The 26,818-nt window shown below is 37.6% G+C and overlaps 2 protein-coding genes across 3 annotated transcripts; both read left to right on the top strand.

Moving 5' to 3' along the window:
- The first annotated feature begins 632 nt into the window (after positions 1 to 632).
- Positions 633 to 3,110, top strand: LOC139822544 (uncharacterized). Its single transcript, XM_071794365.1, has 2 exons — positions 633 to 1,092; positions 1,175 to 3,110. Exons 1-2 carry the CDS (start codon positions 1,035 to 1,037, stop codon positions 2,926 to 2,928), a joined length of 1,812 nt encoding a protein of 603 aa, XP_071650466.1. The 5' UTR covers positions 633 to 1,034; the 3' UTR covers positions 2,929 to 3,110.
- Positions 3,111 to 6,525: 3,415 nt separating this feature from the next.
- Positions 6,526 to 26,503, top strand: Amon (prohormone processing protease amontillado). 2 transcript variants are annotated; one of them, XM_071794363.1, is made up of 12 exons: positions 6,526 to 7,209; positions 13,856 to 13,960; positions 15,439 to 15,706; positions 16,227 to 16,264; positions 18,611 to 18,687; positions 18,985 to 19,249; positions 20,116 to 20,328; positions 20,574 to 20,674; positions 20,983 to 21,216; positions 21,815 to 21,979; positions 22,786 to 22,903; positions 23,670 to 26,503. In XM_071794363.1, the coding sequence occupies exons 1-12, from the start codon at positions 7,054 to 7,056 to the stop codon at positions 24,120 to 24,122; spliced, it is 2,193 nt and encodes a 730-aa protein (XP_071650464.1). In that variant the 5' UTR covers positions 6,526 to 7,053; the 3' UTR covers positions 24,123 to 26,503. The 2 variants fall into 2 exon arrangements, with proteins under 2 accessions (XP_071650464.1, XP_071650465.1); XM_071794364.1 differs by having other exon boundaries at positions 6,530 to 7,209; positions 23,680 to 23,995.
- Positions 26,504 to 26,818: the final 315 nt, after the last annotated feature.

Here is a 26,818-nt window from a genome sequence, read left to right as displayed (position 1 = left end):
AAAAATTATAACCTATAATCATGTCTATCCTTGTCTATCATCATTGTCTATACAAGGACAGATATAGAATTCAGTCGGTAATACAAACGGCTTTAGGATCCCCTTAAATCAGTGATTTCGGATCATTTCGGGTCATTTCGGATCGAGCTACAGTCCCTAGAAGAACGCGGCACGCGGCGATGCGGTGACCAATCACCGTCTTGCTTTTCCGGAAGTAAAGTCCCGGACACACGAATCGACGGAAGACGTAAGACGTAAATCGTAAAGAAATCCACTAATCAGAGTCGACTATTCCTTTCTTCTTCCCTCTTAAAGAGGGGAATAGTCGACTCTGATTAGTGGATTTCCTTATGCCCGTATCAGACTATAGATTGGGATTGAGATTGGATTGAAATTTGACCAATCAGAGCAAAATTTACTAAACTTGAGATCAGTTTTCTCTGTTCTGATTGATTAAATTTCAATCCAATCTCAATCCCAATCTGCAGTCTGATACGGGCTTTACGATTTACGTCTTACGTCTTCCGTCGATTCGTGTGTGAAGGTCTTAATAGATAAACGGTGATTGGTCACCTCGCTTTGCAACATTTTGTATGGGGCGCTCCTGGTAATTTACCGGGATTGTCGGGAACTTTGGGAAATGGCGATATTGGCGATTCGACTTCGAGTTTCGACAATCGACTCGACACCAACTGATTCGACACGATGGATGAGGCGCGTTGTTCCTAAAGTAAAGCTTGACGTTTGTGATTGTTTACGTAACAGTATATGTTTATCTTGGAAAGTGCGACGATTCTAATTGGATGCTTGCTCGAGTAGATTCGAGTATTGTCAAACTGACGTTCATTAAGATTCAAAGAAGAAGTTCGTTTAAAGAGATTCAGCGGTCTGTCTTGCCGGTACGCAGTATAGGTTAGGATCGACCGATGTTGGAAGCTCTACTGGAATAGAGAATTGAGAAGAACCGTCCGATATTGGAAGCTCTATATTGGAATAAAGAGTTTAAAAAAATTATAAACGAGTCAGAAAAACCGATGATGAGATGTATAAAATATAAAAATGGCAAGAGATCACATTTGAGCGAGAAAAAAGGTAATTATAGCTAATCTTGTTTAATCACGTTAATTATCTTCTTTTTTTTGTTATTAATAAGAGCATGTGTGATTCCGTGTAGGTGTGGAAAGCGTGACAATGACGACAAATGGCAAGGCAAATAGGAAGAATGACAGCTCTCCCCGAGGCCACGAACAGTCAGGCTCCAGCCACAGCACGCCGATTGCAAAGAACCCAAGCACGAACGCGGATGCCGAAAACTCGCCGGATCTCGATTACTCCCCGAGCCTGATCTTGCCTCCGTGCACGCAGGAAGGCGGTAACGAGGTTGCGTGGGATTGGCAAAGTTCTCTGAGCAGGACTCCGGAGAACAGAAACAAGCGACAGAACGTTCAGTGCGAAACGCCTAAAGGAACCAAGCTGCTGCAAAGGAAGAGAAATTCGAACTCGCCTCTGCTGTACAAGCCGCTCAAGAGAAAGACCATCAAGATGGAAAACATGGAGAACATTGGACAATTTGCAGCTGAGCTGCAAGCTTTGAACGAGAAGATGAGAGTTATAAAGCAGAACGACAAGAGCGATTGTATCAAAGAGAAAGAAGCACCGACGTTAACGAATGTAAGTAACGAGGAAAACACGTCAGAAATTAAAGATAAACAGAATAGCATCGGAGAAAGTGGCAACAATAACGGGCATAATAGCGTTGGAGAGACGCATGATCGTAACGAAGCCAGCAAAAAGCAAGTGAATGGAAGTTACGACGATTTATTTGATGACTCTGTAGACGACGATATAATCAGGTGCACTCAGGAGATAGAGGAGAAATTCAATTTGATGGACAAAGGAAGTTCTGTTTTCGTGCACTCGCAGGTGACGCAGGTCAAAAAGGAAGAATTACACACGAATGACGTACCCAGTAAAACATCTGTACAGTCTGGTTCCAGTGAGAATTGTACGAAACCATTAGTCAGGAGTGTTTTAGGCGCAAGCGATAGTAATACATTAAAGACATACTCGAAATTGTCATTAAAACGAGATACGAGCTCTAGTACGTGTGTCACAGCGCAGAAAAGTAAAGATCCATACAAACCGTGCCCAAATAACAATAATACGATATCCCGTGTCCAGAAGCCGTGCGACAATAAGAAACTGACAAAAAGTAACACCGCAGACTTGTTCGATTTGGAGGATGATTCTTTTGACGATTGGTTAGTGACCTGCGTTGAGGATGAAAAATTACTACCGAAATCCGATGGATCCTTAACTCGTAAAGACGACAGCACGAAATGCCAGGCCAATTATAAACGTTTGACTAACGCGCCGTTAAAGTCGGAAACGAAATCTGCTGATTCGCTTAATCCTATGGCAAAGCCTGAAACATCTAACGTTAGCTTATTAGAAAATAGAAAGTTCTTTAAAACTAAGAGTTTATCCGATCAGTACGTTAGTCGGGACGCGAGTACGAATGCTAAAGGTACAGGCGCTTCGTGTTACGCGACGAGACCTACGTTACAGCACTCGTCTAGAGGCTCAATACCGCATATGGGTATCGCGCGTACCCTCGTAAGTACAAAACCGATTGTTACAAATGTTCGTAAGATCGAGAATAATGCTTTTTCATTAATGCATGATACGGGTCAAACGCGTGGGTCCGATGTTAACAGGTACGCGGTAAAAAGCGATGGTGATCGCTTCGTTAAGCATCATTCTACCGGTAATATGAAAAACGATACGCCGGAAATGACGAAAACTGGTTCGCAGCCGGCACGGTGTACCGCGGAGGAAATCGAAAGAAAGAGATTGCAGGCCGTAGCGAAACTCGAGGCGAAAAGAAAATTGTACTTCACGAAGATTAAAAATAACGTCAATAGGTGAAATCACAGATGCCTTACACGTGTTATACTTATTACGAGAAAGTGATAACTTTCTTGATTATAATGTTGTATCGTTATATCGACAAAACTCTCTGTGATCGCCGTTATCATTGTCTTCATTGTAATCATTGTTATATTGTAGAACGTTTTATCAATTTGCAAATATATTTATAATTATACATACGTAAGTATAATCTGACTTTATAATCCGACATTTAAATCATATATGTATACAGACTTGTATACGTAAAGTCGTAAAAGAACCTTGCCCATTTTATTAAAGGGTTTTGAGCCATGAACACTTGACTTCTATATGCATTTGTAGAGGAGGTATATGATAGAAATAATAATAACATGGTTCCAAGTCTTGAAAACGTGGGGAAAGACTTTCTGGGGTGTGAATTTCACATATTACCATATTAGCTAAATGTAATATTAGCTAAAAACTTTACACTATTTAATTTAAATATTATAATATCACTAATTTTTTATATAAAATAAAATATTTTATAATATTGTTCAGACTTTCTTGTGCCAGGGCCGTGATGACGGCGGTAACGAATGAACTTATTGGTTTATTCGACTTAAGTCAGGCTTGCGGCCGGTTTGTATTTTTTGGCCAAAAAGAAAAAAATTCGAACGCAAGAATCAAGCTGCCATCAGAGTATATTGAAGATATTGAAGATATTTTAATATCATTTTCTGACGGTTCTGACGGTGAAGGTAATAATAAATAGGTATTAAGATAATTAAATCTCTCTCTCTCTCTCTCTCTCTCTCGTCTTCTTAAATGACTTCTTTCGCCTCACCCCCAGAACCTAAACTTATATTTTTCTAATGATGTGCGTACATACACAACAATACCTACTTATCATATGCCATAAAATGGCACATATGATTCAATATTGTGCGTCAATGGCTCATTTTGGGCAAGGTTCTTTCAAAAATTAACTGCAGCATACATTCCTGAAGACGTTTTTTGTTTTTTTAAGATATAATTTCGCGACACGCAGTAATTACACTTCGGTCTAACATTGCCAAATTGCAGCAAAGAATTTATAATTATAACTTATTAGTTAGATCTAAAAATTTATTTTGCAATTCGAACACATTGCGAAATATTCTATCGAAACAAAAGATAAAACATTTAATTGTTTTAAGCTTTTATTTATTTTCTGTAATTTTTTTTAGAATAAAATATTAAATTTTTCTTATTAGGAAATCCAGTCCGGACCGCAAATGGCACTTTGTCTGATAAATTGAAAATTTTTCTTATTTAAACTTTCCTCTTCAGCTTGCATAATGTTACACGTAGTAACGAATTATATTTTTCTATATTTATAATTTGAGATATCTTGAAATTGCGATATAGATAAATTTAACTTTATAATTTTTTACGAAATTAATTATAATTTTTTATCGCGTTATATACAATAGATATAAGATTAAACGGGATTGTGTATTATAGAAGTAAATATACATATAATACCGTATACGAAAAAACCATTATTAGATACACGTGCCATTTTGTCGGCAATATGAAGCACTCAGCTCAAACATTTTTTTATATTACGAGACTCGCAATTACTGCATTCAACATTTTATGAGGATCCTGTGCGTATTAAATTTTTCTTTTATACTTATTTTTTTTTCCCTCTTCCCGTTACTCGCGCGAGAGATATATAGGGTTTCTATTATGCGTGTACCGCTTGTCATGTCATGCTTTTAATTTTAATAATTCACATAGATCCAGACATTTATATGCGGCGTTACGGTTTTCTGTAGACTTGTCGTTTTTATTAAAATTTAAAATGGACCCGTCAGATAACAGATTTTAAAATATATAATATGTGCAACGTGTTTTGCATATGAGAGAGAGAACTTCCAATTTATTTTAAAAATTCATGGAAGAGTTTTTTGTAATATAATCCTCCCCGATCTCTACACCTTTGATATATCTATAAGAATGTAAGATATGTTTTAATACAAGAAATTATATTTTTCAAACATACTTAATTGCGTGTATGCTCCCCTACCCTGAGCCTACGGCAGAATGATAAAGTGATTGAATTATATACTTTCTTCGGCGAAGGATTAAAGAGGCCGAAAGTTGAGGAAAGAAAATATGAAACGGTAAATATAAGCAGTGGCCCTAGTATAGCACGAAACATTAGTAACATGAATGTCTTGGTCAATATTTCCCAATGCAAAGTTAATACTGGTCATTAATAAAATGTAGGTATAATGCCAATATTAGCTCAAAAGACCGTCTACTTTACAATATTGGATCAATATGAGAAATTAGTCTATACTCAACATAAAAATTGGATATATATTGTTAGCCCATATTGCTGCAATAAAGTTGTGCTACTAGAGAGTATGAATATGCGTTGCTCAATCAAATTGGAAGTGTTGCTTACTGTCAAACCGGAGTGTCAAAATTCCCTCTTTTTTTTAATTGTAAAAATGTTTGTCTTAATATTTCAAAATTTTCGTCGAACAAATAGCCGTGGAATTTGATCGCTTCCAATTTTCTTTGAAGCACTCGTTCAGCTCGGTCTAAACAACGTTACTATTTTAATTTTCGTTTACTGTTACACGGACTTTTTCCTACATATTTTCAACCAAATGTGCTTCCCTGCAGAAAAATAATAAGATAACTGTTTTTTAGTTGCTCTTCTCAAACGTTTCTCAAAGACTTAGGGTCATGGCCCACAAAAAAACTTAAGCAGTAGAACGTTAGCAGTAAGAGAATCAACAGTTTAGATTTGCTACCGCTTACGTTATACCTTAAATTTTTTTGTGTGCCATGACCTTTATAATAAGTCAAAGTAGCTCCATCCTTCACAATTATGCAATTATTCTCTTTAAATTCTTAATTCAGTGTCGCAATATTCATAAACCGCGCTTTCCGCGATTTTGCTGCAACAGCAGAATTGTTTTTCTCCGTGCGCTCATATAGTTTTTAAAAACTTGAAAAATTCTTTGGCATTTAAATTTTTGTAACAATTAGACATCTTTTTTTGTAAAAAAGTAATGCGAAATATTAAAAAAAAACCTATATGTATTTTCGTAATACAATGAGATATTATCGCTATATATATATTTGTCTTGCTTTCAAGTTCTTCCGACTTTTACTACGGGCCATTATTTTTCTTCTTTTTTGAGAGTGAATATTCGTTATCTGACGATTACCCTCGAGAAACGAAACAAATTCGCGCACGCGCGACTGCCAAATTTCCCATGTTGGTTGACGTCGACGTCGACGTCGACGTCGAGACGCTACTTTAATCAATATATCGAATGACGTCACGCAAGAGGTTTATCACCTGCCCGCTTCGTTGTTCTACGTGGTGCGGCCCGCAATTGAGATTCCCCTTTTCTATACCTCCTTTCCGCGGTGGGGTTGCGTTTTAATTCTTTCTCTCGGTTCCTCGCTCCATTAACCGAACGTCGCGCGATCCGGAAAAACGCTGCAGATCTCCCATCGGACGTGAGCTTCCTCTCGCTCACGTATTCTTTCTCGCGGAGAAATTCGCGGCGTTTGCGCGTTAAACGCGTCGCCTCTCTCCCCCTCTCCCTCCCCCCCTCTCTCTCTCTCTTCTTTCTCTCTTTCTCCTTTTTTTCTTCCTATCTTTCACGCGATACTCGCACGCCTGTAGCCAGGCGCGATACTCGCCGCTCGGATGGATTCAGTGGTCGTACAATCCACGTTACGAGCTCCTCCACTTCCTGTCGGACGGATCCGCCGCGGCGTTGTAGCGCCGTGTAACGGCGTGTTCAACCCCCGCGGTTGCTACCGTCACCGGGGACGTGAGGAAGGAGCCTCCTTTCGTTCTTCTCTTCATCTTTTCCCCTCTCTTTTTTCCCTACGTCGATTTCCTCATCGTCCGCGCCGTGTGTCTGTGAACTGACCGCCATCGCCTCCTCTTCTGCCGCCTCGCCTCCGCCGTCGTCACCGCCGCCACCACTGTCGCCACCACCACCGCCACCTCCGCCGCCACGAAGATCGTAGTAGCGTCGCGTACCTCGAGTAGCCGAGTACAGTCGAGCGTCCAGTATCCCCGAACCCGCGAATGCGGAGTACGAATACCTGGACGTACCTCGCCGGCCGCCTATCGTCACGATGCTACTACTCGCGGTGATCGGGCTCCTCGTCCTCACCGGCACGACCACCGCCGAGGTCTTTACCAACACGTTCCTGGTGAGGATGCGGCAGCCAGCGGAGCGGCACATAGCCGATCGCGTGGCGCTGAGGAACGGCTTCATCAATCTCGGACCGGTAAGTCCGACGGGATCGGCGCGCTTCAGGCACGCCGATTTTTTAAATATAATAAATCTCGGGAGAATACTCCAGGTAACGAAAGAACGTTACCTGGAATATCATTTCTCGAGAACACACAATTTTCTCAGCTCTACTCTATATTTTTCACATTTTCCCTCTCCCCTTCTCTCTTCCTTCCAGGTTTTCGTCCTTTCTTCATCGCAGCTGGTTACCTAACTCGTTCCGAACGTAAAAACTGTAACGCGGTAGGTCAGCCAAAATTTGAGGAAACGGACTTCACGCTCTCCTCGCTTTGATCCATGTTTCGTCAAGCCGCGCGAACGAAACGATCCAGGTGGACGGCGAATCGGGCAAATCACGCGGCGAACGCGGATCTTGTTGACGCGGTTGACGTAACGATCGGATCGCGCGGGCGACCGCGGACGTCTCTTCGAAGTCGCCCCTCACTTTCTCGCGTATGGCGTCTACTCGCGTCGTGTTCGACTCGCGAGAAATGGCACGCGAGCGTTTTCGATTCAAGTGTGAATTTGTTTTGTTTCTCGAGGATAATCGCCGAATAACAAATATTCATTTTAAAAAAAAAAAAAAAAAAATAATGCCTCTCGTTTCAGCTCGTGCGCCATGTCTGTCGTAAACTTCGCCGTCCGTCGTTGTTAAAACGGGTATCCATTATGTACGGTTGAACTACTGGGTTCGCCAATAAATGTCACGAAAACGAGATGTCCGTGGATAGCGATGCGCGCCCAATACATGCTTCGCAATTATTTACAGCCGATATGAATATCGACGGATATTGCGAATTCCGAGAGAACAATAAACTATTTCGCGTGTTTCCCAACTCGTTTAATACTCGTTTAATACTCGATTAATTAGTAATAAGGGAAACGATATATAGGGTAGGGGGGGGGGAACAGGGGTTAGGGCAGAATAAATATTTCTTTTATATCCTTGTGCTACCGCGAGCGATGAAACCGCTGATTCCATTGCAGCACGTTCAATTACTCCGCAGATTGCATTATATTAATGGTCGTATTTTCCAGCATGCCGCCCGATAGAACGTTCATTGGCATCTCGTGCCAATTGATATCATCAAGGTAGCTCCCCGCCACTCCTCCCTCATCCTTTTGTATTCTCCAAATACCTCGGTTTAATACCGGAAACAGACATTAAACAGACAATTTTGATTATGAATTTAATTCTCGCTCTAACATCGATTATTGTACAAATGAGCAACATAATCACTCACTCACTCTCTCTCTCTCTCTCTCTCTCTCTCTCTCTCTCTTTCTCTCTCTCTCTTTCTCTCTCTCTCTTTCTTTCTTTCTCAATATATAAATAAAAAACTAAAATAACATGCGCGTGAGCAAATGTGTCTCTCTCTCAGATTTTCCAGTAGTTAATTCTTTAACTGCGAGTGACACATATGCGCGAAAGTCGCGGATATTTGCAGCAGGAGCAGGTAAATTTTTAAGTAGGGTAATCGATCGAGACGTTTCGCATTCACGGCATCGTTAGCCTCCGTCCAAATATGGAGACCTGGATGGTGCATGCCGCGGTGCGCGGCATTCCTGAATAGTTTGCTTGTTTAATTAAAAAGAAAAAGGAGAACAAATGTTGTCGCGCCCTGTCGCTCTCGAGGAATTAAATATTTCGTATGTCGACTCTGCTCCTGTCGCGCTGCACCGTGACGCCACGCTACGCGTCAGATTCAGCGTCACGTACGTCCGCCCGCAGTTTGATGTACTCTACTGATTGCCGGACCACTGTGCCGCACTGTGAACCACTAGTAAGCTCGGTCGTCCAAACCCTCGCCTCGGTCGTCCTACCCCAGCGTTGGTGCGCAAAAGCTACACAAGGTTGTTTAATTACAAAAACATATAATATTAAAAACATTAATAATTATAGAAATATTATAATATAATAATATAATATTATAGAAACATTATAGTATGATAATATAATATTAATATAATAATATAATATTATAGAAACATCATAGTATGATAATGTAATATTAAAAACGATAAATATGTATAAAAGGTCAGATCTCACCGATTTTATCGCTACAGGGGAGTCTTTCTGAGTAATTCTACGCAAGAAAAAAGTGGGGACGGCATTGGTTTAAAAGATATAGCAAATTAAAGTTTCACAATTTTAATACTTTTTTTTAGGTGTTATAAAGTAACATTAGTTCTAAGAGAAGTAATTTGCTGATATAATAGCACGCGTGTAGGCAGGGGAGAGACAGTAGCCTCTCCTCTGCAAGTAGGGGTGAGTAGGGGTGGACTTGGGTTTGCGTGGAAAGTTAAAAACCCGTTTTTTCTTCTTTCATCGCTTCGTATGGAAATGCTTAATATCTGTAACAGAAATAATTTGTTAAATCAGAGAAGAGTTAGTATATTGAAAAATAGATATACAATATATTTTATATTTTAAGAAGTATAAATACACAAAGTATTTTCGGCTTTAACAATGGCAAAAGCATAAATTGTTGTTTTTCAGTATTGTACGGTTCCACGTGAGTTTGCAACTTTCCACGCGAACCGAGATCCACCGCTACCCACCTCCGTCTACATGTGTATACTCTCTATACACACATATATCAGCAAATTACTTTTTTTAGCATTGAAATTATAAAACTTGCTATATCTTCTAAATCAATGTCGTCCCCCACTATTTTCTTACGTAAAATTACTCAGAAAGACCTCCCCTATAACATATTTAGGTGGCGATAAAATGAGGTCCGACCTTTTATGCATATTTACTTTAAAAACATAATATTATATTTTTGTAATTAAATAATATACTTGATATACTTCGTGTACTCCATATACTTTATATACTTTATATAATTTACATTTTGGTAGCTTTACATCTTAAAGCAAATATACGTCTTGATCGATAAAATGTTCAACTTAATATTTATTACATTTTTTTATAATGGAATATATATCGAATATTTTATCGCACGGTCAAAACGCGCTTATATCACGGTTCTGCAATTAGATATCTTCGTATATAGCAGTCTTCGGAGCATATCCCAGCGCGGGGTAGCGCAGACACTCGAGTTTGCCTATAAAAAAGATATTGCGATGGGGAGATAGGTGAAAACGAGTGCTCAAAGTTCTCAAACATTTTTCTTCAAACATTTTGTTTCCGCAATGGGAAAGGTAAACCGCGGTTTGACACGAACAAAACCATCCTCACGTTTTCTTCGACTATCGATATAGTTTACGTTTATGAGCGGCAAAAAGAAGAAGATCCAAGTTGCGCGGGTGAGTTCGTGAATAATCGGCAAGAAAGAGGAGTGCAAGCGTTATAGTCGAGACATTTATTTAATCTTATATTATTTATAGAGAGTTCTTCGTCTTTTTATAAGAGCTGCCTTTATAACTTATCGAGTGGAAGTTTTTTAAATGAAGACTGCCGTCGTGTTTTCCCACGGCAAGAATTTTTCTTTTTAATCTGAGAAAAGTTTCTTATACTGCACATATTGCACAAAAATTCTACAGCAATACGTAAATAAAAAGGGTAAAGATAATTGTGGTTTAGTTATAATTTTCTTTGCAATATCGATTGCGTTAAGGGATTAATAATAAACGCAGTTTTTTGATCACGCTAATATAATAGCTCGCATAAATCAAACCTAGTTAACGTAAGCATCCATTGGCGAAGTTTAATTGAACTACGGTAGCCTAGTCTGCATCGAAACGAGGTATAAAGTTTTACTACGAGATCAATACCCGAGAAAATGGGACTGGTTTAAAAAATCACAACACGTGATTCTCGACGCACGTACACAAAGTATAATTATTAACGATACGAGCGAGAAGATGATGGTTTTACGACTTTTGCGTAAAGAAATAGTACGCAAATATAAAAATACAAAATAAAATTTTATAACGTACAAAATTCTATTTTTCTTTTTAGATCAATGTTGACAAATTGAATTCGTATGTTGCTCTTAGATTTGAATAAAATTTTATTATCTTGCGATATAAATTGCTGTCTCAACAACGATTTTCACAAGTGAAAAGTACGAAATGTGTTCCGTTTAAAAGAATAACAGAAAATAAATAAAATCGCTGAATAAATATATGTAAAATAATAAAATAAAAATTTATCTCTATTCCTTTTAACGGAACATTGTATTTTTACTTACATTTTCTTATTCTTGTTGTTAAAATGAGTTGAGATAAAATGATTCTTTATTGTTACAAGCGTAGAGAACAGAAAAAAACAAGATTGCTTTCTCGATTTGTTGGCGTAATTTTCTCTCGCGTAAGCGGATTTTATTTCCAACCTGTTTCTTTTTTTTTTTAATGTAAATCACTCGGTTTGCGGTAGTATCACCGATAATCGGCCACGCGATATTAGATAAATGTTTCTGATGCAACTTTACCAATGTAGGAGGAAATTGATATCCTGTAAGCTCTATTTACCGGCGTAGTGACGTAGTTTCTTCCGATTAAAACTGTTTCCTGGCTGTCTCGTATGATTAACCGCCGTGGGACATGGAGGCTAAATTATCGTTCGGATCGATCGCTTCCATCGCGATGCGATTAATTCTACTATGTTTGGCAGTGACTGATTTTGTGTTGCACAAGCTTAGGCAGCGATTGATACGATCGATTAAGAGGATCTTCCCGCAAGTTTAACAAGTTGTCGAACAGCTATCATTGTCGTTCATCGAATTGTACCGCGGCATTAATTTTGCGTATCGATAGTCGCAAGAGCATAGCGACGAACACACGCAACATTTTGAATATTTATGAAAAGGAAAAAGAAACGGTACGAGATCCGAGAACGGCTTTCTATTTTAGAGTGAAGGAAAACAATTCTAACTTTCGTTCTCGGCTTTTTTTCCGCTAATGCAATATTATTGATGATAAGCTGCTGCAACGAGGATTTATTTATTACGTAAACAATTTACGTGCCGAGACAATCCTCGCTATTTACACAGCGGCCTAATATGAAAACTAATTATTTTATCTCAATCGCACACTCTCTTTATTTAGCAATGTAGGCGTATCGGGAAATCGGATTAAAGATATTTAGAGAAAAACCAGTTTTAATCTACGTATTACTCTCGAATTTCCGCTGCGAGAGATCTCGTTTGCTTTTTCTCTCTTTTCTTCCAGACATAAAATTTCCTCATTCTCCGTCTCTGCACGTAGTATCATGTCGTCATTCGCGTACATTCGATTTTCAATCCGCCGGTGAACGGAATTCATAATATTCTCGTCAAGAGAAGAAAGAGAAAGAAAGAGGGGACTATATTGTAAAGAGAGAATTACATGATATATAAATAGAATTATACAGAATATATATATACATTATGTTAAACTGTTACGTTCCTTTATATAAAAGATATTTGCAACCATAGGTAAGCTACATAATAATCGTGAAATAAATGAACAGAATTGAATTAGTATATATATATTTATACTTTATATACAGAGTGGCACACATAAAACCGTCTCCAAATAATTTTTTGTAATTGTATTTTGCAACTGTATTTTGCGTTTGGGGTCGATTTTATGTGCGCCATCTTGTACAAGTCCGAATAAAATATTTTTTCCTTCCTATAACTTATAAAAATTTCACATCGAAGAAGCATATATAAAGCGTAAAAAAAAAGAGAGATTTCTCCCATCTTCGATAAAGCGCGCGAAATATTCCGTTCTAATGAAAACATTGATTTGACTGGTTTTAAAAATCAACTTATTCCAATTTTTTTTTATTCCAAAAAGAATTGAACTATTATAAAGTTTCGCGTATAGGGTAACTCCGGTAATATATACGCCGCACCTAAGGAAAACTTAATTTATTGAGTACTATTTAATATGTTTAAAGGCAAATGAATTATATCAGTAAAAACTTTATACTGTCTACTACAAATTATACAATTGAAAAATTAAAAAAAAAAAAAAAATAGATGCATTAAAGATTATTGTTATATAATCCAAAAAAAAAAAAAAAGGAAAAAGAACACATAGGAGATTTCGATTTTTGCAGAGTGTTTTGTACTCTGGCATAAATCCTGCTCGCTAAAAATGCCATATATCCTAAACAGGTGGGATATACAAGATATCAAGCTAAACAAAGAATACAAGAGCTATGCACTTGTATTTTGCTGTATTTCATCCTTTACTATCCCTTATTATGTATCATGAAATAGCCATTAAACCTTCTACACTCTTTACAGTAATCATTTTACGTAGGTCGTAATATATGATCGCGCTACTCACTACATTGAAAAATCGATTCAACTTACGACGGTTTCGTTAATATTAACAGTAAAGAACTGAAATTACAACGTAATATTACACTGAAAAAAAAACTGTTGCTTCAATTAAAGTGCTATCACGGGGTACCAAAAACATAAGTAGTTTATTCAATTGTATTATTATTAGACCCAATATCTGGATTATTAAACCAATAATTAAATTTGGCACCCCGTGATAGCATTTTAATTGAAGCAACAGCTTTTTTTCTCAGTGTAATGTGGGATAAAGGCACATAACAGAATAATTACGAGCAAATTCCTTCATTCCTTCTATTTTTTCTGACGGCGTAAATACAGGAGTTACCCTATATCCTTTGTTGGGATATAAGGAGTAAAAATAAAAATCTTTTGAAGGTATTGGACAGCCGGACGGAGTATCATTTCGTACATAGAGCTTTGCCGCATGTACGAAGCAAACGGTCTGTGCCGCACACGCGAAAATTAAAGGTCGACCCTCTGGTAAGTTGATATCTTGCGACAGACTGCGACACCTACGCAACAATTATCATTATAAAGATAAAAAAATGGAAGTTATCAAAATGCTAATATAGCTTATCGAGAATCAGATTTTTATGACTTCATTTTTTTTACTCTGAAGAGTAAGATTAGATGAGTTTTATACGCTTGTCAGGACACGAGAATGTGCATCTAGAAATTCTTTCAATAATATTTAAACTATAAAGTCATTAACTCTTTGTGCTCCAAATTATTTATCACAAACAGCAGTGATTAAATATTTCATTCTTAATTTAATCTAATTGAATTTAACGTGCAATGATTGATTTGTATTAGATTGCATCTACGCGACAATTATTACCATAAAGAAAAAAATAAGCAAATTTGAATTGGAAAAATTCATCGAGATTTAAAAAATATATAATGTTGGTCGTAATCAAATACCGTTTCGAATGTTTGGTAAACAACGCGGAGGATTGCTGCGAAGCGATTGCGTCGAATCCATATCTCGATATAGAATGGCAAAAGGTTAACCTTTCGTTGCACATATTTTTCTGTTGAACATATATAATTTAATGAATTTTAGAGGTTTTTGGGGTTGCTATTATAATTGCAAATCTGAAATCAAAATTTAATAAATCAATATGATCCGGATATGACAGTTTTTAAATTGAAAAAATTAACTAAGGCTTATTTACGTACAAAATTTTAAACGTAAGAGTTTTTTAGACTTCTTCTATTTTAAATCTGCAGTGAAAATTTGAAAATACAAACTGGCGGATCCAATATCAAAGAAATTTTTGCTACTTTTTAACGAAAAAGTCTAATATAAATAAATAAAAAATATATATAGATATACGCAAATATAAATTAAACCTAAATAATTTTTCAAAATTTTTACAAGAGGATCTTGCAAAGTGTCAAATTCTGCTTGTATTAAAATTTTATTTTAAAAGTGATAGATAAATTTAGAAATTTTATCAGTCGGAGAGCCGATAAAAAAGTGGAAAAATAATTACACTGAGAAAAAAATTTTCTGCATTTTAATAAATATTAGTTTGCATACAACTGTGACTTTATTTATTAAAATGAAGAAAAATTTCCTTTTTATTAGTGTTTGTGTATTTACTGAGAAAAAAATATACTAATATACTAATAAAAAGTATACTAATAAAAAATATACTAATAAAAAGAAAAATTTCCCTTATTTTAGTAAATAGAGTCACAGTTGTATGCAAACTAATATTTACTAAAATGCAGAAAATTTTTTTCTCAGTGTACATATTTATGTTGTTTATTACAAGACTTAAGAACATAACGATACCAAATAAGTTACACAAATCAATTATAAAATACATATAAAAACAGAAAAACTGCGAAGAAATAGGTGTCTTCAAATGAGAGACATCGGCATCGGTGCCTCTCCCTCTTGTACTTAAAAAGAGCAATGTAAAGGGGTTTAAAGTGCAATAAAAATTTAGGTGGCCACGGCGATACAGCAGGCTGGTTTCAAGAGAGTGAAAAGGGGCTACAAGCCCCTAAGCGTGGACAACCTTGTGCCGTTATATGAAATTAAGAATCCCGCAAATCCGGCGAGCAAGGATCCGACGGATCCCTTCTTCAAGTATCAGTGGTATCTGAAGAACGTCGGGCAGAACGGCGGTAAACCGAAGCTGGATCTGAACGTCGAGGCTGCCTGGGCTCAGGGCGTAACGGGGAAGAACGTGACGACAGCTATAATGGACGACGGTACGTGACGAGGAAACGTCTTGTTTCGTTCCTTCTTATTCTTTTTTTTTTCTTTTCCTTTCTCGGACGAATCGAAATCAGCAAGCTGGGGGACTATTTCAAAGTCAAAACGGCGTTAAATTACACGCACCCTCGAGTGCAGGAAACTGGCGAGGAAGCTTTGAATCGATATCGCGCCGAGAGGGTAGCGCGAGAGTTACGCAACGCTCGCACTCCCGTTTCACCGGAGAGATCCGGAGAGACGTATTTTCCGAGCGTCTCCGTCGTAACTGTATTCGACGAACGGTATAATAAGATTGTCCAACCGAGTCCTTTTAATGCCGACCGCTTTTCATTAACGAAGAAAGCGAAATTGCCACTTTGCCATTGTCCTCCTACGGCCTTATTGCTTTCTTTTTCGCGGAGCTTGGAACTTATTTACGTTACACGTCACACGTGGCACGGCGCATAACATCACGCGTCACGCCGTAACGCCGACACAAAATCCATATGTATTAATAATTCTATTGTTCTATTACAGGTGTTGACTACATGCATCCGGATCTTAAATATAATTACGTAAGTATATTCTTTATGGCATTAGTATTTCAGTGCGAAGGGTTTCTCATTTTCTACCAAGAATTTATTTTAAATCAAGTCTGAAGTCCAACACTTTATTCAAAGAGAACAATTGCATTGAAGCCAATATAGTGTTTTAATAAAAGTCTTCTTTGCAACTGCATGCTATTTTATTTTCAGTTTTATTTTACGAACACGACGAACTCTTCTTGCGCCAATTTAACGGAAGTTAATTGCATCAATTCGATAATTAATCATTTTAAAACAATGACGATGAAAATTTCGTGAAAGCTGCAACGCGTAATGAAGACAAAGCTAATGCATAATATTTCCGCCACGATAAATCTGCGAAAATAATTTAATATAATTAATAATGCAGTACGTTAAATATGTTAACAAATAGAATTACGCGAATATTGTCGTCATACTTTCGCATGGATGCCTGCATTCTTGGCGTATCTCCCATGGTAGTATGTCAGGAATTCCAAATCCCCGAGCACAAGCTTTTGAATGCGGGTAGAGCGGAGACAAAAGAAAACTAATCTCTTACAGTATTCGTGCGATAGAAAAAAATCTGAAATATAAAAATAAAGGCTCACGAGATTAAAAATCAATTACAGACAAGGAGCATCGAGCCGTAACAAGGTGTTAATGTTCATGTATTTTATATTAATTAAAAATTACAGACGTTGTGGACCAATATATGTTCATCCTCAGTGTCGTACAATTAAGTCAATTAACGCAGTTTGTTAAATTCGGATTTCAATAACATTAAAATACGTTAAAAATTATTAAAAACTAAGAGATTAGCGCAAAAGTTCGCTGAATTCGGAGTACGCCATCCTGTAAAATTGTGATTTAATGTAACTAAGTCAATTCGGCGTGTTAAAAGACAATAATTTAAAATTAATACGTACATTGAAGTTCGTTTCGTTCTGTCGTGAGATAATTTGTAGGGTCGGCATTATCGATGATGTGTTCTATTACAATGATATGACAAAATACTCGGCGGCGAGAGAACGAAACCGTATATATAGACAAAAGAAAAGGAAAGGAAGAAGAAAAAGAGGGAAGGTAGTGAATGGCACGAGATAACAGAAGGGGAACCAGAATTTTTATTTATGTCCAATCTATGTTCTTTGACTCTGGTTTTCAATTGCCTTTTACTTTGGCCTACATAAGTTACCTCACAATCTCTGCAGGGTTTTATATACAATGTTACTGTGGGCTAGCTTATCGAGATTGTCCTTGCCCATTTTAATAAATCTTTTTAGAGGATGTGCAACAGAAAAAGCAATCTCTGCATCTTTGACAAACCTTTTGAATTTCTCTGACGTGAATTTGACGTAGGGAACGGTGAAGTATTTTATGTTGCTTGATTCAAATGAAAAATCAACCCTTTTCCTTTTCAGAAAGAATTGTGTTAGTCTATTTTTTATAGTAGAGAAAATGACGGTAAAGGATAACCATTTTCTAAGAGCATCTGAATAATTAAATTAAAGTTCTTTATGTGATATTGCGGATGTGAAATCGACAAAATCTTGTCAACTAGTCCAAAAATAACGCCCTGTTTATGGGAGATTGGATGATGTGAGTGGTAGTTTAGGTATTTCCCCGAGAAGATGGGCTTATGGTACCAATCAAAAATGAATTTTCCGTCTCTCACCATCACCGTGACATCGAGGAAATCAAGTCTATTGTTTTCACTAATTTCCATTGTAAACTGTAATCTCTTGTGCAGTGAATTAAACATTTCTAAAATACGTTCAAAGAATTCAGATGGAGCTGCCATAATAATATCGTCCACGTATCTGCGGAAAAGCCTAACGTAAAAAGGTAACAAATTAATCGCCTTTTCCTCTATGTCCTGCAGTGTAATGTCAGCAATAACTAATGAAAGAGGAGAACCCATAGGAGAGCCAAAAATCTGTTTGTATATACAGTTGTTAAAAACAAAAAAGTAGAGTTTAACACTAAACGAATGCTTAATAGAAATTCGTCTTTCGGTATGTGGGTTATTCCTTCACAAATACAGTCCCATCTTTTTTCGATGCTAATTTTATAGGAACATTGGTAAATAGAGAAACCACAAAATCTGAAATTATTTTTCGATACAAAAGTCAACGGTTAATACAAAGCGTTATTGTTAAGCTATCCTTTTATAGCTGTTTTCGTAATTAAAATCAGCGCGTCACGCGTGATTCGATAGTTCGTGGTATCGATTTCGATTGTCTTAAGCCCTAAGCGGTAATATGCACACGGTAATATGCACACTGTAAATATGCCACTACACCGATGAATTAATAATAATCATAGGTCCGGACTAAAGTCGACGTTTCCTTTCAGAATGCCAAAGCTTCTTACGACTTCAGCAGTAACGACCCTTATCCTTACCCGAGGTACACCGACGACTGGTTTAACAGGTAAGGGTACAGGTATCTTTATATTTAAAGAAGGCATTACGTACTCTCGAGGGAGAATAGAACGAGGGAAAGTTAATCAAGCTGGAATCAAAGAAGTAGATAAACGGAGTCGAGCGGGTGAGGGTGGAGCGAGAGCGGCTCTTAACCGAGGGCGTGGAGACAAAGGCACTTGTGTTTGAAAGTAAAACAAAGGCGCGTCCTACATCCGCGCGCCGTGAATCGCTTGGTGAACTTCCGCGCCGTAATAACCAGAACGAGAGAGAGCCTAAAGCTTTGCGGTCTTTTGTTCACGGGCAGCCACGGCACGAGGTGCGCCGGGGAGGTCGCGGCCGCGCGCGACAACGGGGTGTGCGGCGTCGGGGTGGCGTACGATTCGAAGATCGCCGGGATACGGATGCTGGACCAGCCGTACATGACCGATCTGATTGAGGCGAACAGTATGGGCCATGAGCCCGATCTCATAGACATCTATAGCGCCTCCTGGGGACCCACGGACGACGGGAAGACGGTGGATGGGCCGCGTAACGCGACCATGAGGGCCATCGTTCGTGGCGTTAATGAGGTACGGCCTGCGTAATTACTCCTACGCTAGAGACCATTAAGCGAAATTGATAGAATCACTGATACTTTTAACAGTAAAATAGTGATAGTGAAAGCTTTTTGTTATCAATTTTTGTGTCAAATAAAGTCAGAAAAACTTGTCGAAAAAATGTACCGGCGCTAATAGCGATTGTCGCAAATAATGAAGATTACTCTTCCATTCATTCCAATTTTTTTTTCAATTTTAAATTTAATGACACGAGCTTAATAATTTGACGGTCCAATATTATTCACGGAGAAATGTGAAAATAATGAAGTTTAATTTTCAGTTTCTTTTGAATGCACTGAAAAAAAAAGGACAAACGCCTACGCTTGATAACAGCAAAGCTAAATATACAGGCCAATCTCCGAGCAAACAATAAAAAGATCAGAAAAAATATAATTTCCGCCAGTGATTAAAGACTAAAAATATTCCTTTATTATAACAATAAAAAGATGTTGGTTTAATGTAAATAATAATAATTTATTAGATAGTGGGAATATAACAATCGTTTACGTTTTGACTTTCTTAATCTTCATCAGAGAACATGTTTGGTCAAACCGATAAAATTGCATTACAAGTAATATAAAAAAATTAAGCAGTAATATAAAATTAATCTCATAAATTAGTTTGATCAAACATGTTTTAATAAAGACTTTATAATAAGTAAGGCAAAACATAAACAATTGTTATTCCTACTATTTAATAAATTATTATTATTTACATTAAACCAACATTATTTTATTGTTTGCTCGAAGATTGGCCGTATGACTTGTGTATTTAGAAAATAAAAGATCGCGTTATTTCCGCCCATTCATATCGCTCGTTTGCTCACGTATTCCCTTCAGGGCAGAAACGGATTGGGCAATATCTACGTCTGGGCGTCCGGGGACGGTGGAGAGGAGGACGACTGTAACTGTGACGGATACGCCGCGAGTATGTGGACCATCAGTATCAACAGTGCCATCAACGACGGCCAAAACGCCCATTACGACGAGAGCTGCTCCAGCACCCTGGCTTCCACATTTAGCAACGGTGCCAAGGACCCTAACACGGGGGTGGTAAGTAGATGCTGTAGGGATCGAGAAGAGAATTACCTACAAAAGAATTTTCTTGTCCCTTTGGGGAGGCGATTTTATTTGAAGAGAGAAATGTTGTTATGTCATAAATGTTTTATTTATCGCTGAAGAAAATGCGTATTCTGGGGCAGGAACTTCGCAGCGACATCTCTTTTTTTATGTTGAATTATTTTTAAAAAGATGAGAATATCTCTCTTTTTATTTCGTTGTTATGTTTTCTTTTACAGGCTACCACAGATCTGTATGGAAAATGCACGACAACTCACAGCGGGACGTCCGCCGCAGCACCGGAAGCCGCGGGAGTGTTCGCGCTTGCTCTTGAAGCCAAGTGAGTGTACCTATTCGATTTTTCTCAGCGTATTTTTATTAACGCCGGCGTAGTGTGTATCTAATTTAATATTCAATTATTCCATTGAATATGAAAGACCGTATGTGCGTAAAGACATTCTACTTATTTTAACGTTCTCTTATATTAATATTATTTACATTCGATAACCATTTTCGCAAATTCACTGCGTAAATCTTAGAAAAATTTTATGCGGATACCGTCAATCTATTACGTGATACAGACTAACAAAAATTTTCTTCTGACACCGATAATTTCGCGCTGCAAGTTGTAAGAGCTTTCGTTTCCAGCCCGCAACTGACCTGGAGAGACATTCAGCACTTGACCGTCCTAACTTCAAAAAGAAATTCTCTGTTCGACGCGAAGGACAGATTTCATTGGACCATGAACGGCGTTGGGCTCGAGTTCAATCATCTTTTCGGATACGGCGTCTTGGATGCGGGCGCTATGGTAGCCCTAGCTAAAAAGTGGAAGACGGTACCGCCGAGATATCACTGCGAAGCTGGTTCCACATTCGAAACGCAGTAAGTAACCGTTTTTTAGAAAGATTGACGATCAGGAGCAATCTGAATGAAATGATCAAGTGATTAGAGTGATACAGGCGCCGTTAGCGAGGGGGAGGGAGGCGAGGAAGACTTGTCTCCCCCATTTTTTCGCAAATCTATGATAATTTCCGATAAATTAAAGTAATGTTGACATGTGTAATCTGAAAACCCTAACAAGTTAAACTTTAAACTGTACTTTTATTATATATTATATTTTTTTTTTAGTTTTCAAAGTCCCTCCAAAAATGTATAGCTAACAGTGCCTGAAGGTGATAAACCGAATGTTATCGCGATGTTAATCATTTACGTTTTAACTAGCTTACTTATTATAGTCTTCATCAAAACATGTTTGGTCAAACAAATTTATGAGATTAATTTTATATTACTGCTTAATTTTTTTGTATTATTTGTAATGTAATTTTATCGGTTTGACCAAACATGTTCTGATGAAGATTAATCCGTCGTTTACGTCGAATCCGACGTAAACGACGGATTCTCTAAGCAATTTATTCCAACTTCTTCCTCGACACTCGACTCGTGTTGTCAATCCGTTTCCTCAACCCGTTTTATCTTCCAGGAAAGTCACGAGCGATCGATCTATTCTCGTGAAGATTAAAACCGACGCGTGCGCTGGCACGGAGTACGCCGTTAATTATTTAGAGCACGTGCAAGCCGTCATTTCCGTAAATGCAACTCGGCGCGGCGATCTCGAGCTCTTCCTCACGTCCCCGATGGGTACCAGGTACGACAAACGCCATATTCTTGATCTGAATTTTTTATCAGGATAAAATGGATAAAATTGACTTAGCTCGTTTGTTGCAAACTATAAATTGAATATGCCTGATATACGAGCCTAAGATGTATTATGTACACATATATATATATGATAGCTTCAAAGTTTTCTTTCTTTCTCTCTCACTCTCATGTGCGGTTCAACCTTCCACACCCGCTTCGTCCTTCGATCAATTCGCAATTACCAAGCACCATACTTTTTCCCCCTTAATAAGTTTATCTCCCTTCTTAACTCATTTCTAGCCACTGTTACACCAACAACTTTGAAAATTGTTTTAGTTGAGATGAGAATGTCAGTCTTATATGACCTGAAAATAAAGTTTGAATTCTCGACAATATATTTATGTGGTCAAAGTAGCAAATATGATTTCGCATCTGTGCGTGCAATGGTGGCCAGATGAAAAAAGGTTAAAAATGGACCTTTTTAATAACAGGTATTACAAATGTTTGAAATAATTTAAAAAATCATATGATATTTGTCAGACGACCAAATTAACACAAATCATACTAAATTGAGCGGTCAAGTAGACTTACCTGCAAGAAATCTTACCAATAGTGCATTTTTTCACCAGCATTGTCCAGAGAACTGAAAAATCGGAAAATTTTCTCTTTGCACGAAAACATTATTGGAAATTCCAAAATAGCAAGCCCATAACAGAAGGCATCGAATAATTCCATCAATTTTGGGTAGCGACCAGAAATGGGTTAATTTTTTATCTCATGAGTCCGATATAAATAAATTTCCATAATTTTCAGATCTATGATCTTAAGCCGCAGAGTAAACGATGACGATCACAGAGATGGATTCACGAAGTGGCCATTCATGACGACGCACACATGGGGAGAGTATCCCCAGGGAACTTGGTTGCTGGAGGTAAAAGAGAATATTAAAAAAGTGTTGATTTTGGCCTCCAAGTGTAAAGTGAATAAACCTTGAAAAATCATTGTTTGAGTCCTCAAATGACAGGAAATAATAATCATTTGTCCGAGAAGTAGTGGAAACATTGCTAGAATGACTTAAATATAGTAAAAAAATAAGCTGGATAAAGTTTGGAATTTTATTCAGCCAAAGGAGAAATAGGCCAAGGTATTTTTAAAAGATCGCTCCAAGAAAGTTCCAAATTTCATCCATTTTGTTTTTCTTTAACTATATTTAAGTCGTATTTTACGACTATACCACTATACATTTTATGTAGATTTCGTACAATTATTTTGAAAAGAATGTGATGTACACATGCACTTCTCCTAATGTCACACATAGAAGTGCCTAGTTGCTACGTGTGGGAGAAAACCAAGAAGTTAACGTCTTTTGAAAAACGAAGTATTGGAATTTCAATTGTAGTCAGGAGGACTTGAACCCGAGTCCTCGCGGTTACGAGTCTGACACTTGCCACTAGACCACACTGCCCGCCCAGGTTAAGTCACCACTTCTCGGACAAATGATTATTATCTCCTGTCATTTGAGGACCCAAACAATAATTAATTTTTCAAGGTCCATTCACTTTACACTCGGTGGCCAAAATCGATACTTTTTTAACATCCTTCTTTCGTTTGCCCGTGTTCCTTATTTGAATTTCATTACGTGTTCTTCTCCTCTCGCCTGGCACACTCGCGGGAGTATAACTCAATCTGAACATCAGGCTCTTTTAGGTAAGCTTCAACACTCAGACGCCTCAACACGGATGGCTGAAAGAATGGACGCTGATGCTTCACGGTACCAGAGAACCACCATACACGGGACTATCGACGGCGGATCCTCACTCCAAACTAGCGATTGTCAAGAAGGCCCACGAGGAGCGATTCAGCGCGATCTAACGATATCGATGACCACGGTCTACGCGATTATCGCCGATTTCAGCGAAGAAAATAGGAATAATCCGATTGGAAGATGTTTGCGCGAGCGCTCCCTCTCTGCTTTCCTGATTTCGCGTCGCGCGGCAGGAGTAATGTACCTCGATTTATTTCAGATTTTGGTTTTGCGCGCCGATCGCATCGCCCGTGCCAATCTATCGCCATTTGTTAGTCTCGCGTTTTGGTTTATATTCGCATTCGAATCATCGCAGAAAAGTCAATCCCGGCACTTTTCATTATAGCCGTGCGTTTGCCGTATCTCTATTATAATTATAGTGTCACCTATAATCACATATCATGCCGTTTATAACAAAGCTTGTATCGTTAAGAATTTGTATCTTTTATACAATTTTCAGCACTTTAACTTGTTTTCTAAAGGCCCTATTATCGAAAAAGAAAAGTTAAACCAACAAACTTTATTAAAGAACAGTTTGTTTGCATCTCTGAGAAATTCTGATAAAAGAAATAGATTTCTCATAAAATTATATGTTTATTACTTATATTGTATCATATTTTTACGCGTCTTTTACGATTTTTGAAGTTCTTCATTTTAATGTAGACAGGTGCGAAAAGCACCCAGCAGAAAGAATTGATAAAAAATTTTAATTTATTGTGTCCGGACAGTCATGGATTAAAAAATATGATCCAGAATATTATAATCTCTATTAAAAATCTATCCGATATTTTTATGACTTGTTATTTTTAATTAGTATTTATTATTATTATTGTTATTAGCGCTAAGCTTCCGACCGACGCAATTACCAAGGAGTATTATTTTGCTAAAATTGTGTCCGCGCGTTGACAGCTTTCCGAAAAGTTTTCAAGTCGACGATCGAAACTTGACGATAGGGGAACAAGATGACAAGAAAGGAAATTTACTATGTATTACTCAAATAGCGGAATAAAAATTACTCTTCTGACGGAGCGGTGAACTCGAAGCATTTAGCGTTTTAATGAACGTTATCGAATTGATAGCGTCTGCAGCGAAAGAGTATTCCGGGAACAAGTAATATTCGTGCAATCATCGTCGTCCTCGCAGCCCGATAATTCGGGTCCACCTTGTATAGCGATAAAATTTTAATTTTTTTTTCTATTTTTAACCCTTAAATGCCACACCTCTCAAGAATCTCGAAGTTCACTGAGGGGTCTAAAAGACCCCAGCATGAAAAATGTCTCCTTACTCATTGATTTTTTGATCTTTAGTTGTGACAATTTTTTTCAATGTTGTTCAAAGTCTAGAGAAGAGTATAAAATGCTAATATTGTTCAAATTTCAATTTCGACATAGTATAAAAAATTAAGTAAACTGAGTACTGCTAAGTGTACACACGGGTAGGTCAATCACTCAACTATCATCAATGGGAGCATGAGCTCCATTTTTGGCAAGAACATTTGAAAATATTTCATTCTAAAGGGTCTGGGGTCCGCTGGACCCTACTGGTCATTTAAGGGTTAATAGAAAATTTGACGACGCAGGCGGGTCGAGTTAATCAGAAGGAGCGACTATTTGCGAAATTATTTTTTAACGATGCCGCAAACTATACATGAGTCAACATCCGCTTCTTTTTCTTCCTTTTGTAGAATTATTACTCAATTTTGATAAATGTTTAGAATGTTTAGAATAGAGATCTGTAGAATAGGGGTCTGATGTATCCTTCTCTTCGCCCGCTTATATATAATTGATGCATGTCACGGAGTTTTATTTATTTGATAACGTTCTGGAGCAGCGTGCACAACGTGCCAGAGTGATTAAGAGTCTATATATTTTCATTTGTACAGTTTAACGGGAACGACAGGGGGACACGCGAGGACGTCCGTGAGGGACACGAGAACGCAAAATACGGATGCTACAAAATCCGCATGTGTAGATGATGTACCTTAGAATCGTAGCGAACAGAGAGTTTGAGCATTACATTAAATTATATGAATATAAATGCATATATAAATAAGGTATGTGTATATTATGTATGTATATGTGCGTGTAGGACATTCCGTCGCTGCACGTTAGTCACCGAAGGGCCCCTGCAGTGAACATAATGCCTCAAATTGGGACATAAGACGTCTTGAAGACATCCTAATAATGTCTTTAAGACATATGTCTCGATTTGGGACATGCGTGTTGTCTAGGGCGGCTTTCACCAGATAATTTCGTGATGGGTATCTCAATACGGAAATACCGGGGCTGCTATATATTTTTTTTTAATAGGGAAGTGCGATTATAAAATTGGCCGAACGCTATATAAAGTTTGAGTTAAACTCTCGTCGCTTCCCGTTTAAGTAGCTTCGCGTATTAAGATCCTCGTCGTCGAATCATTCCAAAAAGTCCGTCAAGAAGCGACGTGATAACGGCCCGGGACACCCTATATAAACGTATACATATATCTTATATATATCTTATATACAGAGTGAGACGTCTAATTTCGCGACTTAGACGATCTCTGTTGTTCAAGGCACTTTTCGATAACCACAGAGATAAATTGAGTCACAAAGTCGAGAGTTGTCCCGCTCTGTATATTTTATATATGTACATCTCATTACATATATCTTGCAGTTGAAATGGATTTAATCAACTTTATTGTGTATGCGTTATAGGTGGACGAATAAAAGCTGTATTTTTTTGCTGGCATCGTTTTTATCTAGTGTACCTTCAATGCTATCAATTTAATATTACCTCCTTCCTTCCATTGTTTGTCTGTTTTCGGTGTGACGCTAATGACGTTAAATTCACAAGGATAATTTCGATCAAATTAATGGACAATTAATTCAACCGGTATAGTTATTTATAGGAAAATTTCAAACCATTCATTGTCCCTGATCTCCAATCTTGCTTTACAAATATCAAACAATAAAAATTAATAAAAAGATTATATTTATGTTACATAATGTAAAATAATATTGATAAATTAATCGATTAAGTTAATTGGAGCTTGCTCGAAGGT

The sequence above is a fragment of the Temnothorax longispinosus genome, chromosome 11 (assembly GCF_030848805.1).
Source record: "Temnothorax longispinosus isolate EJ_2023e chromosome 11, Tlon_JGU_v1, whole genome shotgun sequence".
Lineage (NCBI taxonomy): Eukaryota > Metazoa > Arthropoda > Insecta > Hymenoptera > Formicidae > Temnothorax > Temnothorax longispinosus.
Note: the sequence above shows the minus strand (reverse complement) of the source record. Positions and strands in the feature narration are given on the sequence as shown.